This window comes from Cydia amplana, chromosome 15 (genome assembly GCF_948474715.1).
Source record: "Cydia amplana chromosome 15, ilCydAmpl1.1, whole genome shotgun sequence".
NCBI classification, from domain to species: Eukaryota; Metazoa; Arthropoda; class Insecta; order Lepidoptera; family Tortricidae; genus Cydia; species Cydia amplana.
Window position 1 is genome coordinate 16,818,819 of NC_086083.1, and position 14,869 is coordinate 16,833,687.

Below are 14,869 nucleotides of genomic sequence, written 5' to 3' on the forward strand. Positions count from 1 at the left end.
GTCCCATTATGGAAAGGTCTTATAACTACCATAAAATGCAAGTTTGGTTCATTTAAATATGAACCCTAAAAATTTAAGAGTGACTCAGGAGACCGTAACCATAGCAACGTGTGACAAGAAAAAGTTGATTAACCCGTATGCACTTTTGTTATCAATTTACCTTTAATATGTGACTCAAAGAGCGAGACGTAAAAGCGAATGCTATGCGCTTATATTCTGTAAGTAAGTATTGTATAATACTTGGATATGACACTGAACGTGTACTAGACGATATAAGTTTGAAAGTATTTTTTAAACAGACATCAAAAACTAAAAATGTAAAACGTTTGAATGACTTCAACCCGAGTGTGGTGTAAAAAATGTCTATTATTATCTTTATATAGTGTGTCACAAAGAACTGTCTCATTTCTAACATAGACAGAAAGAATCATACTATCTTTGTCTTAGAAAAGGATGAGTATAGTTTTTTTGTTCCTATTTACTGACAAATTGGTTTGACCAAATATTAAATCTTGCCAGGCTTTAACAACTGATGCTTGCAACAATTCTTGGAATAACGTTGCCAAAGCTCCCTTTGTATACCAAAAACAACGTTAGGAAAATGAATGAATAAATGAATTATTATTATTCTCAAATGAACGGAAGAATGAATTTGAAATATAAAGTAACATCGACCAGTACCGCCCAGTGTCCCGTCGTGTGACGTCACTATTCGGACATCTGAAGGAGAGAGTTGATGGTGGCGTCCTTGTCGCCGTGGTTCACTTCCAACACTGACTTGATAACCTCCTTGTCCATGCTTGGGAACATTTCTTCTATCTGTAATTGCAAACAATTTTTTGGCAATAATTTCCATGATACAAGCTTTTATCCCTGACTCAAACATCAAACATCATCAAACATCAACATTTATTCAGCAAATAGGCCACAAGGGCACTTTTACACGTCAACATGGAATTTACATACAGCAAAAAAAAAACACATCTACAATTATAAAATACAACTTTCTAAGCCGCAAATATAAAATCAAACTAAAGTATTACATAGAGATGTATAAAGTCTCTAAATGTCGAATTAAAAAAAAAAACGCCATAACAATAGTATTGAAAAAAAGACCACAAAGATACAAAACTATAATCTAAAATTATTTAGAGATGTAAATGTCTCTAAGTGTCATCATAACTAAAAGATTACAATATATAGTAGTTAATCAAATTATCCTTAGAGATGTATAGGGTCTCCAAGAGTCAAAATCCTGTATACCTAATTAAAACATTCATTAAGTAAGAAAATGACAATAAAAATAAAATAGCATACGAGAACCGAATGAGGTGTGTCTGTATGCATGTAATTATCCTCAAAAATAGAGTAACTAAATATAATAGTTCGTGTTAGCTTAAATAGACCAGTACTTTTCTTTCAACAGGCTACTAATACTCATTGAGACAATTCTAACAAACCCAAACACAGGTTTCGTTGTTTTATCATTATCACAGAGTTCCTATGGCCACCTAATGTCTCCATCATCAGATCAGCTCCATGTCATCCATGTATGCAAAATGTCAGCTCAATCTGGAAGTGGGTCAAATTTAGGTTCCAAGATTTGACCCACACTGACTAACTGAGCGCCACATGCACCATCCCACTAACACAGGGTTAACCGGTTAAACCATTAACTCAATGTCAAATTGTACTGTTTTTTTTTACTGGTAACCATGGTAACTCCAAGGATTAACCGGTTAACCTGGGTTAGTGGACTGGTGCTAGTGGCCCTAGGGTTTGCAATCCGGATCCGAAATGTATGAAATTATCCGGATCTGGATCCGCGGATATTCCCATACATTTCGGATCCGTCGTGCAAACCCTAAGTGGCCCAAACAGGGCAAGTGTTAAATAAAAGCTTGCAAATACCTGTTGTATCTGTTCAGGTGTGATAGGGGGCGGTGGGGGCGGATGGACCCTCTGCTGCGGGGGCAGCATGGGTTGCTGTTGCGGGTACACTGGCATGGCGGCATAGCCCATGCCCGTGCTGGGGACTACTAGGACTGGGGGGAAAGTTGCCACGGCCGCTGGTCCCACCTGAAAAAAAAAAAAAAAATATTGGGCGACATCTTACACCTTGGAGGATACAACTAAACGGAGTAGCCATTAACAGGCTTTCCCCTCTGTCGAAAATAGGCGGCCAACGGTCATACACAATGTATGGACTGACGTTTATCTGACATGGCTATTTTTACGTTACGCATACATTTGACGTTCCCCTCCCCCGCAAAAATCGGCAGACTGTTTTGTACAGAAAATTACAGACATGGCGTCTCCGTTTGATTATATCCTCCAAGTCTTACACAGATCAACCTAGCCCCAAACTAAGCAAAGCTTGTACTATGGGTACTAGGCGACGATATACATAATTATATAGATAAATACATACTTATATACATAGAAAACATCCATGACTCCGGAACAAATATTAGTGTTCATCACACAAATAAATGCCCTTACCGGGATTCGAACCCAGGACCATCGGCTTAGCAGGCAGGGTCACTACCCACTAGGCCAGACCGGTCGTCAAAACAACTATAAAAAAACTATCTTTAAAAAAAAATAGGTGTGGAAGAACTTTAGGTTTAATATAGGTATGATGAACTTTTCCAAAATCGTGTACCTGCGACTATTGTCGCCTATAAATTTTCATGTTTTGCAGAAATAATCTTAATTTCAAGGTCTATTGTATTTAAATATAGTGACAAATAAATAAATTTAATATTATAGTACATTCTTACACAGATTGACTAAGTCCCACAGTAAGCTCAAGAAGGCTTGTGTTGTGGGTACTTAGACAACGATATATATAATATACAAATACATAGAAAACTCAGTAACAAATATCTGTGCTCATCACACAAATAAATACCCTTACCGGGATTTGAACCCAGGACCACGGCTTCACTACCCACTATGCCAAACCAGTCGACAAACAATCATAATCATAATCATAATAATCATAATATATTTATTGTGACTATAGGTATACAAAAAAGGTGTTACATTTTATAAGTACTAAAACCATAGCCTACCATCTTAATGGTGTACAATATTTGTTACTTAAAGCTAAAAAATAATATTTAATGTCATTATTATAGCATAATTGCATTTGGCTAAGCATAATAAATTATAATTTATAATTAACACAAGTAACTTACAGAGTAACTGAGGACGAGGTTGATCATGCCTTCAACACCATCGCCCTGCTTCCCGTTCAGCGGGTACCAGTCCTCATGTGTCTCGCCCTGGCAAACAACGTTCATAATATTTAAATCACTTTAGCTATTCCGAAAAAAAAACGTTAATAGTATTTTTCTCAAAAATGGACGGCAAAGTCGACGTTGCCGGTTAAAAAATAGGTCGCGAAGTGCGTAGTTTATGGTCATTCAAAAAATTAAAAAGTTAAAAACATTGCAGTCTCGATTTCGGGACTGCAATGTCGCATACAAATTCCATTATTTAACGAGTTCCAAACTTTTTAAAACTTCAAATGGCCATATCAAATGAAGGCATAGGTCCCTTAAACAGCCAAACAGATGATCAGTACTTATTATTATAAAGCCTATAACAGACTATCGCACCGCACCGCGACCTTGAAGCGTCGCACCCATAAGTGAGAGCGAGAAAGAGATATCTGTTTCTGTTACAGGCTTAATGTTGGTACCGCGACTATTTAGGTGTCTCAAATAGTTTGGCGTATTTTCAGCAGAAAAATACACTTCTTTTTTTTTTTAAAGGCGGCAAGCTAATTTTTTTAATGGTTGTACTTTTTTCTGTGAAAATTAATGGAAAATTAGAACGTTGCTTCTGTAAGTTCTGTAAAATATTTCTATTTCTTGCACCATTTTTGAGAAAAGCACTATATATGACTCGGCTGGAAGGCTACTTGCTGGCTTCGGATTCAATTAAACGGACTCCCAAGGTCGTCCGTTTAAAACGAATCCTCAGCCTGCAAGTAGCTACTTCCGAACCTCGACAATAATGTACTATTAATTTGTAGGTATTCCTACTAATAACATTTGGAGGTTTAAGGGCTCTCTAAGAGTCAACCGATTTGGATGACATCTACGTCTACATATTTGATTTAGTTGAAAATGATACTAAACTTGACTTATAGTTCGTTTTTTTAGCATTAGAAAGAAGATAAGCGATCTTGACATGTCTTTTAATTGAAAAACGCTTTTTAAAAATCAGTAACCATTACTTATGAAAGCAGAAGAATATAAATGATCGCATTAGATTCATAATTGTTACATATTTGCCATTATTTATTTTTAAAACGTATTTTTCAATTAAAAGACACGTCAAGATTGTTTACCTTATTTCTAATGCAAAAAAAAAACGAACTATAGAACCTAAACTTAAAGAATTATTAACCTCAGACGCATCAAAAATCTGGGTTTGTCCACTTCTTAAATACATTTTAGGAACACAAAGATTAATTCTGCCAAAGGAAATCTTTTATTCAGAGAACCCCGTAGTTGACCTTTTTATGGCCTGAGCACACTCGACTATAGTTATTGCATTGCGTATCTTTATACAATAGTAAATTAATCAATCTTTTATTGATAAAATATAAGTATATTACTTATCAACACATTATATTTAATAGGATCACACAATATTATTTTATTAATTAAATATTAGGTACATACCTACTAGTAGAACTAAAGTGCGGTAAGAGTAAGGTTGTCACAAGGTACGAAAATGGTTGAAATGGTACGGAAATTAAAATTTTGACTGTATCCTATATCTCTAGACCAGCGGTCGGCAACCCACGGCCCGTGGGCCGCATGCGGCCCGTGAACCTGTCACTTGCGGCCCGCGAGCCTCCCTGGCTATTTTGTATGTAATATTGATAAACGACAATGTCTGATAAAGTCATAAATATTAACAAAGTGCGGCCCGCGTCAACTTCGTAAACTACTATGTGGCCCTTGGCTGCTAAAAGGTTGCCGACCGCTGCTCTAGACTAATGCAATTGCTTCTACATGTTTGTTTCTTCTCACTCAGAAAGACAAACCTTTTAAGCTGTGGCATGATGCCACATGGGAATGAGATGAGGGCCTAACCAAAACCCATCTCACTGCTCTTTATTCTTTATTCCAACAAACACAAGTATAAGTTTACAGCTACCTATGCCAAGACACTTATACTGTTAGTAGTAATCAGTATCATAAACATGTATAGCTGGTCAACCAAATCTTGTCAGTAAAAAAAGGCGCGAAATTAAAATTTTCTATGGGACGATATCCCTTCGCGCCTACATTTTTCAAATTTGCCGCCTTTTTCTACTGTCAAGATCTGGTTGACCAAGTATATATAATTTTCGAACTATCTCTACTCAACTGTTACCTCTTCTATCAAATGGTGAAGATCAAATGATGGTGATGATGATGATCAACTTACATTAAGCACCGCCTGCGGAATGGTGATGTGAGTCCAGGCGATCAGCTCGTCCATGGTGAACGAGCACTCGTCGAAGATCTCCAGGTACACCGAGTTCACGCCAGGGGGCAGCAAGCTGAAACAATCACGTCTTTAATAGTACATTATTGTCGAGGTTCGGAAGTAGCTACTTGCTGGCTGAGGATTCGTTTTAAACGGACGACCTTGGGAGTCCGTTTAATTGAATCCGAAGCCAGCAAGTAGCCTTCCAACCGAGTCATATATAGTGCTTTTCTCAAAAATGGTGCAAGAAATAGAAATATTTTACGGAAGCAACGTTCTAATTTTCACATAAAAAAGTAAAACCATTAAAAAGATATGCTTGCCGCCTTTAAAAAAAAAAGAAGTGTATTTTTCTGCTGAAAATACGCCAACCTATTTGAGACACCTAAATAGTCGCGGTACCAACATTAAGCCTGTAACAGACTATCGCACCGCACCGCGACCTTGGAGCGTCGCACCCATAAGTGAGAGCGACAAAGAGATATCTGTTTCTCGCTCTCACTTATGAGTGCGACGCTCCAAGTTCGCGGTGCGGTGCGATAGTCTGTTACAGGCTTTATAATAATAAATGCCGATCATCTGTTTGGCTGTTTAAGGGACCTATGCCTTCATTTGATATGACCATTTAAAGTTTTAAAAAGTTTGGAACTCGTTAAATAATGGAATTTGTATGCAACATTGCAGTCCCGAAATCGAGACTGCAATGTTTCTAACTTTTTAATTTTTTGAATGACCATAAACTACGCACTTCGCGACCTATTTTTTAACCTGCAACGTCGACTTTGCCGTCCATTTTTGAGAAAATACTGTTGTGTCGTGTACAATTGTACAAGTACAGTCACGCTCCATGATTGTTACGCCATTTAGGGTTCTAGATAAATTGGACATTCCATAGCGTGAGTATGGAACAACCAATTTAGCTAGGTCCCTAAATGGCGTAACAATCCCGTGCTGTACAATGAGACGATGACGGAGGCTGATGATTATGACGATTTTGGGTGTTCTAAAATAAATATTGAAAACCTGATTGTTTCAAATCTGGATATTTTTGGGCTCATTTTACTCAGAATCGACAGCATTCTCCATCCTACCATTAAAAAAATATGTCCCAAACTATCCATTAGGCACATCACATTTTAATATGATTTTTTTTTTGTATGTGCGTGACGTAGTGGAATCTGTTGAATGTACAATTTTCATACAAATTTTTGGAACATTTTATTTATTCAATTCAATTCAATCATTTATTTCAGACATAAAAGCCCATATCATTTGTTAGTAGTAATGCAATAGAAACTAATCTTAATATGCTAATGTTAGTAAGTACACATTAAATTAGAAATAATAATAATAATTACACAAAAACTTTTTATTTAATATAGCAAGGAATGCCACATTCCAAACACTAATCATCAGGATTGGATATGCTAGTGATTCTGAGTTGAAAGAACCCAAACACACCAAGATCTGTGAGAATCGGGTTTTCAATATTGATTTTAGAGAACATCCTTTTATGATACATACATATGATGGACATTTCATTGCTTACCAGTGTATAACTTTATTCCAGCGAGGAGTCTTGCCGCCACTGGGGTCCGTGTGGGTCTCATAGATGCAGTGCCCCACGCGGAGACGCACGTACGGGTCCATACGGGTCAAACCTGACAAATATACAACATACCAAGGTTTAAGACACGCAAAGTAATGCAAAATACAGTGGCAGCCTATGTGATTGGACGAATCCAGGGTTCGGATCCCTGTGGCATCAGAAAATAGGATAAAAAAAGTGCTCTTTATGAAACGTTAAATGGATTTGTAATCGTTAATTCTTATTATACATAGTTCGTTTATTTTAGCATTAGACATAAGGTAAACAATCTTGATGTGTATTTTCATTGAAAAACACATTTTAAAAATAAGTTACGGTAAATATGTAAGAATTATGAATCTAAGACGATCTTTTACAGTCTTCTGCTTTCATAAGTAGGTAATAGTTATTGATTTTTAAAAAGTGTTTTTCAATAATTTCAATTAAAAGACATGTCAAAATCGCTTAACCTTCTTTCAAGTTCTTTCTAATGCTAAAAAAGCGGCCAAGTGCGAGTCGGACTCGCCCATGAAGGGTTCCGTATTTAGGCGATTTATGACGTATTAAAAAAAAACTACTTACTAGATCTCGTTCAAACCAATTTTCGGTGGAAGTTTACACGGTAATGTACATCATATAATTTTTTTAGTTTTATCATTCTGTTATTTTAGAAGTTACAGGGGGGGGGGACACATTTTACCACTTTGGAAGTGTCTCTCGCGCAAACTATTCAGTTTAGAAAAAAGCGGCCAAGTGCGAGTCGGACTCGCCCATGAAGGGTTCCGTATTTAGGCGATTTATGACGTATAAAAAAAAACTACTTACTAGATCTCGTTCAAACCAATTTTCGGTGGAAGTTTACATGGTAATGTACATCGTATATTTTTTTTAGTTTTATCATTCTCTTATTTTAGAAGTTACGGGGGGGGGGGGGGGGGGGACACATTTTACCACTTTGGAAGTGTCTCTCGCGCACACTATTCAGTTTAGAAAAAAATGATATTAGAAACCTCAATATCATTTTTGAAGACCTATCCATAGATACCCAACACGTATGGGTTTGATGAAAAAAATTTTTTTGAGTTTCAGTTCGAAGTATGGGGAACCCCAAAAATGTATTTTTTTTTTTTTTTTGTGTGAAAATCTTAATGCGGTTCACAGAATACATCTACTTACCAAGTTTCAACAGTATAGTTCTTATAGTTTCGGAGAAAAGTGGCTGTGACATACGGACGGACAGACAGACGGACAGACGGACAGACAGACAGACAGACAGACATGACGAATCTATAAGGGTTCCGTTTATTGCCATTTGGCTACGGAACCCTAAAAAATGATATTAGAAACCTCAATATCATTTTTGAAGACCTATCCATGATACCCCACACGTATAGGTTTGATGAAAAAAAAATTTTGAGTTTCAGTTCTAAGTATAGGGAACCCCAAAAATGTATTGTTTTTTTTCTATTTTTGTGTGAAAAGCTTAATGCGGTTCACAGAATACATCTACTTACCAAGTTTCAACAGTATAGTTCTTATAGTTTCGGAGAAAAGTGACTGTGACATACACGGACAGACGGACAGACAGACAGACAGACATGACGAATCTATAAGGGTTCCGTTTTTTGCCATTTGGCTACGGAACCCTAAAAAACGAACTATAATAGTAGGTAGAAATTTATCAGCAAATTAACTTTACTGTAAACTGTAATGCTAGTGTAAGGATTGATTATTGGAACGACATATTGGAAGTGTTATTTATTCGTAACGCGCTCACTCTTACTTAAGTGTTAATACATATGTCTATCCTTATTTCTCTAATGTTGTTATTATCTATCGGATGAGAGTATTATGGTTCGACCTAAATATCGACTTTGCCCTTACACTAGTAATTAATTACGTACGGTAATGGCAAGGTGATAAATAATCAGTTTAATCATACTCCACTCTTTAACTACTCGCCAAAATAGTACCTCGTTTTAAAAGTTATTAAGCTTTAATCGTTTTAAAAGTTATTAAGCTACTATTCTAATGTGGAAGATTTGATATTGTGAAATTCCTTAGTTAATAATGAAGTACATGCTTACCATAGTTTTTAACCAACTTTGCCTGGGCTATGGTGATGCTCAGCCTCGCTGTCAACGGCGGGCCTGCAGCGGGGACCTAAAATCATATATTTTAGCCTCTTTAAATGTTAGACAGTGCATGTACAAGTTTTCTATGACGCACTAAAGTTACTTTGGGAAGTACATTTCAAATTAAACTGGCATTTTTTCTTGTATGAACATCATCAGCATCACATTATCTTATAAGAAGAAAAAATGTACAGAGCATACTTGAATGCAGACAGTTCGCATCAACATGTTTTGAATAAATGACAACAAACGCTAGCACAATAGACAGTACTTTAGTAGTATAGTAATTATCTTATCTCATGAATGACTCATCTTTGTATTGTGGAACTGAATCTAATATGTAATTGACTGATATGATAAGTATCAACATGGAATCATGGAATTTCGATGACCAGTGTAATGTGATGTGTGTTTACATTTTATTGTGTGAATTTATTTATTAATAATGAAATTATAGGAGTCAAGAGATGAATTAAGAATGAACACGAAAAGCATCATAAATAAATAAACAACAATATAAGAAGAAATGGGAATTTACATTACTCATGTTGTGGAGTTATGATGACCCACAAGATTGGAGTTATGATGATCCATACTTCCTAAATCAACTTAAATCAAGCAGTGTACGAGTATTGTCTACATACACTACAATAGATACTTGCAAAGTTTTTAACGATTGATAGTTATGCATATTAAAATAAAAGCATCAAATATCAACATTTATTCAGCAAATAGGCCACAGGGGCACTTTTACACGTCAACATGGAATTTACATACAAGCAAAAAAAAAACTTATCAGCAATTATAAAATACATCTAAGCCGCAAATATCAAATCAAAGAGATGACTTTTCATGATTATGATAAAAGAAATCATACTTCCATGCAAGGGATTTTATTGTCACATTGCAAGCCCCAGTTGTCTTAACCTGTCATATCCCAAGGGCTCAAATATGAGCCGTAAATAAATTTTCCAGATTTCCCACGCTTTTCAAAACTTCAACTCCCACGGCTCAAATGTGAGCCATACTGGGAGACAACGACAAAATTAATTTTCGGGTCGCGGGATCGGACAAGTTAAATTATCTATTTCAATATTGGAATTGGAACATTATAGGTTTCAAACTTATCAAAGTGGTTAACTAACCTGAGCTCCACATAGTTGTTGCTGTAACGCCAACGCGGCTTGATAGTCTGCGTCCATGGCATTGTCTGCAGCAGTGTCTCCGTCAGCCCGCAGGAAACCGGCTGGTAGCGGGCCCAGTAACACCTGGCCCAAATGATTTCATAAGTAAAATCTACTTTCACCCTGTGTTCTCATATTCATATTTATATTCATAATAATTCGTATTACATGTCACAATATTATTTACAAGAAATTATTTACAAAATAGGATTTGTAACATTTTACATAATAACATAATATAAAATTAAATTAAAATCTAAGTTTAGGTACTTATTTTGTACTCCATAAACTCATTAAAGCTATAAAAAGTGTGCTCGATAAGCCATCGTTTCAGTGGCATTTTAAAGCTAGTCTCAATAGGTCTAAAAAGCTATCATAATTTAATATTAGATTGTTTGTTAGACAATCAGATCATGGGCAATACTCTTCACATGAATGTGCCTTGGATATGCAACAAGATTATGTGCAAAGCAACAGAAGAGAGATATTTTCAAAAATATTTTTTTAATAAAGAGTTCATTTAAGTATTTCAAATTATCTCGACTCTTCAAAAGGTTACAAATATTTTAAAAGACTCTTTATTATCAAGCTATTACGGATAAGAATTGCTCAAATATGCAGCACATTTGCATTTGTGTGTTTAGAGGCAATTAGTATATAGCTGGAATTTATAAAATATCAACTAAACCACTTTCAGTACACCACAGAGTAGAATTTAAAAGATCCAGGTCAAGTGGAAGTCAATTGTCCTAAGCACACTGACCTCATGAAAATACCAAGCGTCCGAAACTCGATAATCTGATGAGAGAAATCTCCAGAACATTAATGCTAATATTGATGCAAATGCTATTAAACTGTATAAAAATATTACAATAAACAAAATATCATTAAAACTTGTTAAACCGGTTCCGTAGTCTATAAATGGTATAACGATGTTAATGATAGGCGCAATAAAGTATATTGTAATGATTCACTCGCGCAAGGCAAAACAATATTGTTGCCATTACTTTCCTCTGTAAGTATTTCACCATAATTTTAAGACTTACCCGGCGTCGACGCTCCTCGTTTCTATCACCGTCGTTTGGCATCGTAGAAGTCATGTTTAAATAACACTTTTAAGTAATCCACGAAGTTGATTCACCGATTTATTTTCTTCGACAAAGACGAACGAAAATTGAAAATTGATTTGACAGCGATGGAATATTTATTTGGATTAGAGATGTAGTAGTTGACTTTGTAGGTATATCGATATTTTAAGATCACTTTGTACAATAACTACAAATAGGCCGAAGATCAGAAGAAACAGGCATGTAGTAAAATCACGATTTTCTTTTTAATAAACGTAGGTCGTAATTGAAATATACGGTGTATCTTTGCAACAGAATGGAAAAGATGAATATGACCTACATACAACCTACATTTATCGACGATGAACAACGACGGAATCCCTAGTAAGTTTTTAAATGTCATATCATGCTCAAGTTTAAGTAGACCATATCATGATCATCGAATAAATTACATAAGCTATATTCATATTTTACTAATTAAATTATAATTATTTACAATATAGGATCGTTATTACATTACAATACTGTTAATATCGAAGTTAAGATTTACGATTTTTTAAGTTCAAGTTCAAGGGAATCATATGTGTGGATAGGATATTTGAACGACTGCTATATAACAGTCATAAATGACAAACAAATGTCGTCAGTTTACATGATACTTTACTATTTTGTATAAAGAAAATTGTACCTTATGTTAATAAAAATAAAGTTTAAAATATTGGATATTAGATCACGAAAATACGTTTACATTAGGATATATTGAACCAAAGCAAAACGCCTTCGTTAAGTTAAACGTCAAGTCAAACCTATCGGTTTGCATGTTTTGTTGGCTTTTCGTATTTCATTAAAGCTTATTATATACGTGTAATAAATTAATAATTGAAGTGCATTAAAGTTTATGGTTGGACGTGTACCGTCACATCGGTGTGCTAGTGAACTTGAAAATCTGGGGTTTCCTGCCCCATATGTTGACTTGAAGTGACTTAGTTATTTTATTGATTTTCGTGGGTTTTCGAGATGGATATCATCCAAACACCTAAGGTAGGCATAGTTATAAGATAACAAAAATGTGAGGGAATATTTTAAGTGTTTGGCCAGCAAAATGCTGCATTACAAGTCCTTATGACACAAAAGTTAAAGTTTGTTATCATTTATTTGTAGGTACACCATCAACAGAGCCCTCTTCCTTTATCGTCGTTTATGCAGCTGAAACATTATAAATATGTCATTATCACAATATTTTTAAAACGATTGCTACATCTACATCCTTTGCCAGTTGTGTTGATTTTTTGCCTAATGAATAATAATAAAATATGACCAGTGAATGCTTTTGTAGCTGAAATAAACTCTAATATTTATTTAAACTTTCTGTTTTTGGTCAAAAGTCTTTTACAACTCTTATGAATTTTGCACTTTTGGTTGAAATTTTTGTAAGTCCTCTTTCCTTGGGCCCCGTTTGGTACACCCTGACTGTTGCTACTCTTGAAGCATAGGCTTAGTATAATAAAATTTAGAATGCAATGCCATTGCCTCTTGGTATTCATTTTACCATTTTTATATTTTATGGTAATATAAGATCAAGTTTACAGATAAAAAATGTTTTTTTTTTTGTTTCGTTTTAGATTGATTGCTTGATTGTACTAAGAAATAGACATGTCGTAATGTCATGTGTGTTATTATGTCCTAGGCTATTTTAGATGCTAGTTGAGACCTACACCAATTCTACACCAATTTGGTGTCCTTAATTTGTGGCTTAGGAACATATGTTGTAATGTCGTAATGTCCTCGGCTTTTTTACCAAATACCCCCAGAGTGGTTTGCCGTATCAAATGAGACATAGTATTCACAAGGTACAGTAGGCCAACCATACCACAGATCAAGAATGACACTTACGTAAAAATAGGGTCAATATTTTTCCCAACCCTTATTTTCAATAAAGTGCAATATTGATAATCAGGTTTGGTTATCATACTTGTATGTAAGTAAACTAAATACAATGAAAACTATTTCTGATTGAAATGATGATTCATTTTATGCTTTATGTATTCAAATGTTATCTTATCTAAATAAAATGTCCATTATTTATGAAATTGTTGAACATACATCACATTATCTTGTATATCAGATTAGTAGGCATACTGGATTAAATAAAGTAAATAAACAGTATTTGCAATCAGACAATGACTTTGAGTGACCACAAAAAGCTTATTTTAGCTCAATTTCTATTTTTTTAGGGTTCCGTACCCAAAGGGTAAAAACGGGACCCTGTTACTAAGACTTCGCTGTCCGTCCGTCCGTCCGTGCGTCTGTCACCAGGCTGTATCTCACGAACCGTGATAGCTAGACAGTTGAAATTTTCACAGATGATGTATTTCTGTTTGCTGCTATAACAACAAATACTAAAAACAGAATAAAATAAAGATTTAAGTGGGGCTCCCATACAAAAAACGTGATTTTTGACCGAAGTTAAGCAACGTCGGGCGGGGTCAGTACTTGGATGGGTGACCGTTTTTTTGCTTATTTTTTTGCTTGTTTTGCTCTATTTTATGTTGATGGTGCGGAACCCTCCGTGCGCGAGTCCGACTCGCACTTGGCCGGTTTTTGTTTGTTAGCCTGGTTTAGTGTCCCACTGCTGGGCAAATGCCTCCCCTCCTTTCCTCCACTCAACCCTGTCGCTTGCACCCTCCCGCCAATCCGGATAAAATGCGTCCAAGTCGTCCCGCCATCTCCTTTTCGGTCTGCCTGAACCCCAACCTGCACCATCGATTTCTATATGTGGGCAAAAACTAGGTATACAATTTTATTTCAGTTTGATATATCAAATACTTTCTGTGGAAACATGCAATTCTGTCTCGTCAGCCAGGGGACAAAAGTACTATGTTCTTCTCTTCTTCCTCGCGTTGTCTTGGCATTATGCCACGGCTCATGGGAGACTGGGGTCCGCTTGGCAACTAATCCCAGTAATTGGCGTGGGCACTAGTTTTTAAGAAAGCGACTGCCATCTGACCTTCCAACTTAGAGGGTAAACTAGGCCAGTATTGGGATTAGGCTAAGTAACTATTTATTTATTTATTTATTTTATGAAAGAATGAAACCAGGGTTTTATGAGAGACCCAGGAAATTGTAATCGTGGCAACAAGTGACAAGAAAAAGTTAATATCACCCCTCATAAATATGCCACTATATTAAGATCAGTACAGACAGTCATCTGCAATAATATCATGCACAATGAAGTGCACATAAATATCAGATAAAATTTTATTTGAAGAGCCATTATATATGTACATACACCTACATAAATTTATTGTACATGATTATTGCAAGATTTGCAAGTGACAGTGTGAGTGAACCATTAATTTTCGCAACCCCAAGGCCGTCGTCAAGGTCACGGTCCGCCCT

At 35.7% G+C, this 14,869-nt stretch overlaps 2 protein-coding genes across 3 annotated transcripts in view; one reads left to right on the forward strand and one right to left on the reverse strand.

The window, feature by feature from the left end:
- Positions 1-642: 642 nt before the first annotated feature.
- On the reverse strand, positions 643-11,619 carry LOC134654672 (toll-interacting protein-like). The gene is made up of 8 exons (XM_063510149.1): positions 11,450-11,619; positions 10,365-10,487; positions 9,172-9,247; positions 7,046-7,157; positions 5,455-5,569; positions 3,204-3,290; positions 1,912-2,079; positions 643-819 (listed from the first exon to the last, which is right to left on the reverse strand). Exons 1-8 carry the CDS (start codon positions 11,501-11,503, stop codon positions 709-711), a joined length of 846 nt encoding a protein of 281 aa, XP_063366219.1. The 5' UTR covers positions 11,504-11,619; the 3' UTR covers positions 643-708.
- Positions 11,620-12,281: 662 nt separating this feature from the next.
- Positions 12,282-14,869, forward strand: part of LOC134654660 (myotubularin-related protein 6) — a 76,669-nt gene continuing 74,081 nt past the window's right edge. For both annotated transcript variants that reach the window (XM_063510131.1, XM_063510130.1), the window contains exon 1: positions 12,282-12,511. In XM_063510131.1, the coding sequence (XP_063366201.1) occupies positions 12,488-12,511 (24 nt within the window). In that variant the 5' untranslated portion in view covers positions 12,282-12,487. The remainder of the gene's footprint in view (positions 12,512-14,869) is intronic.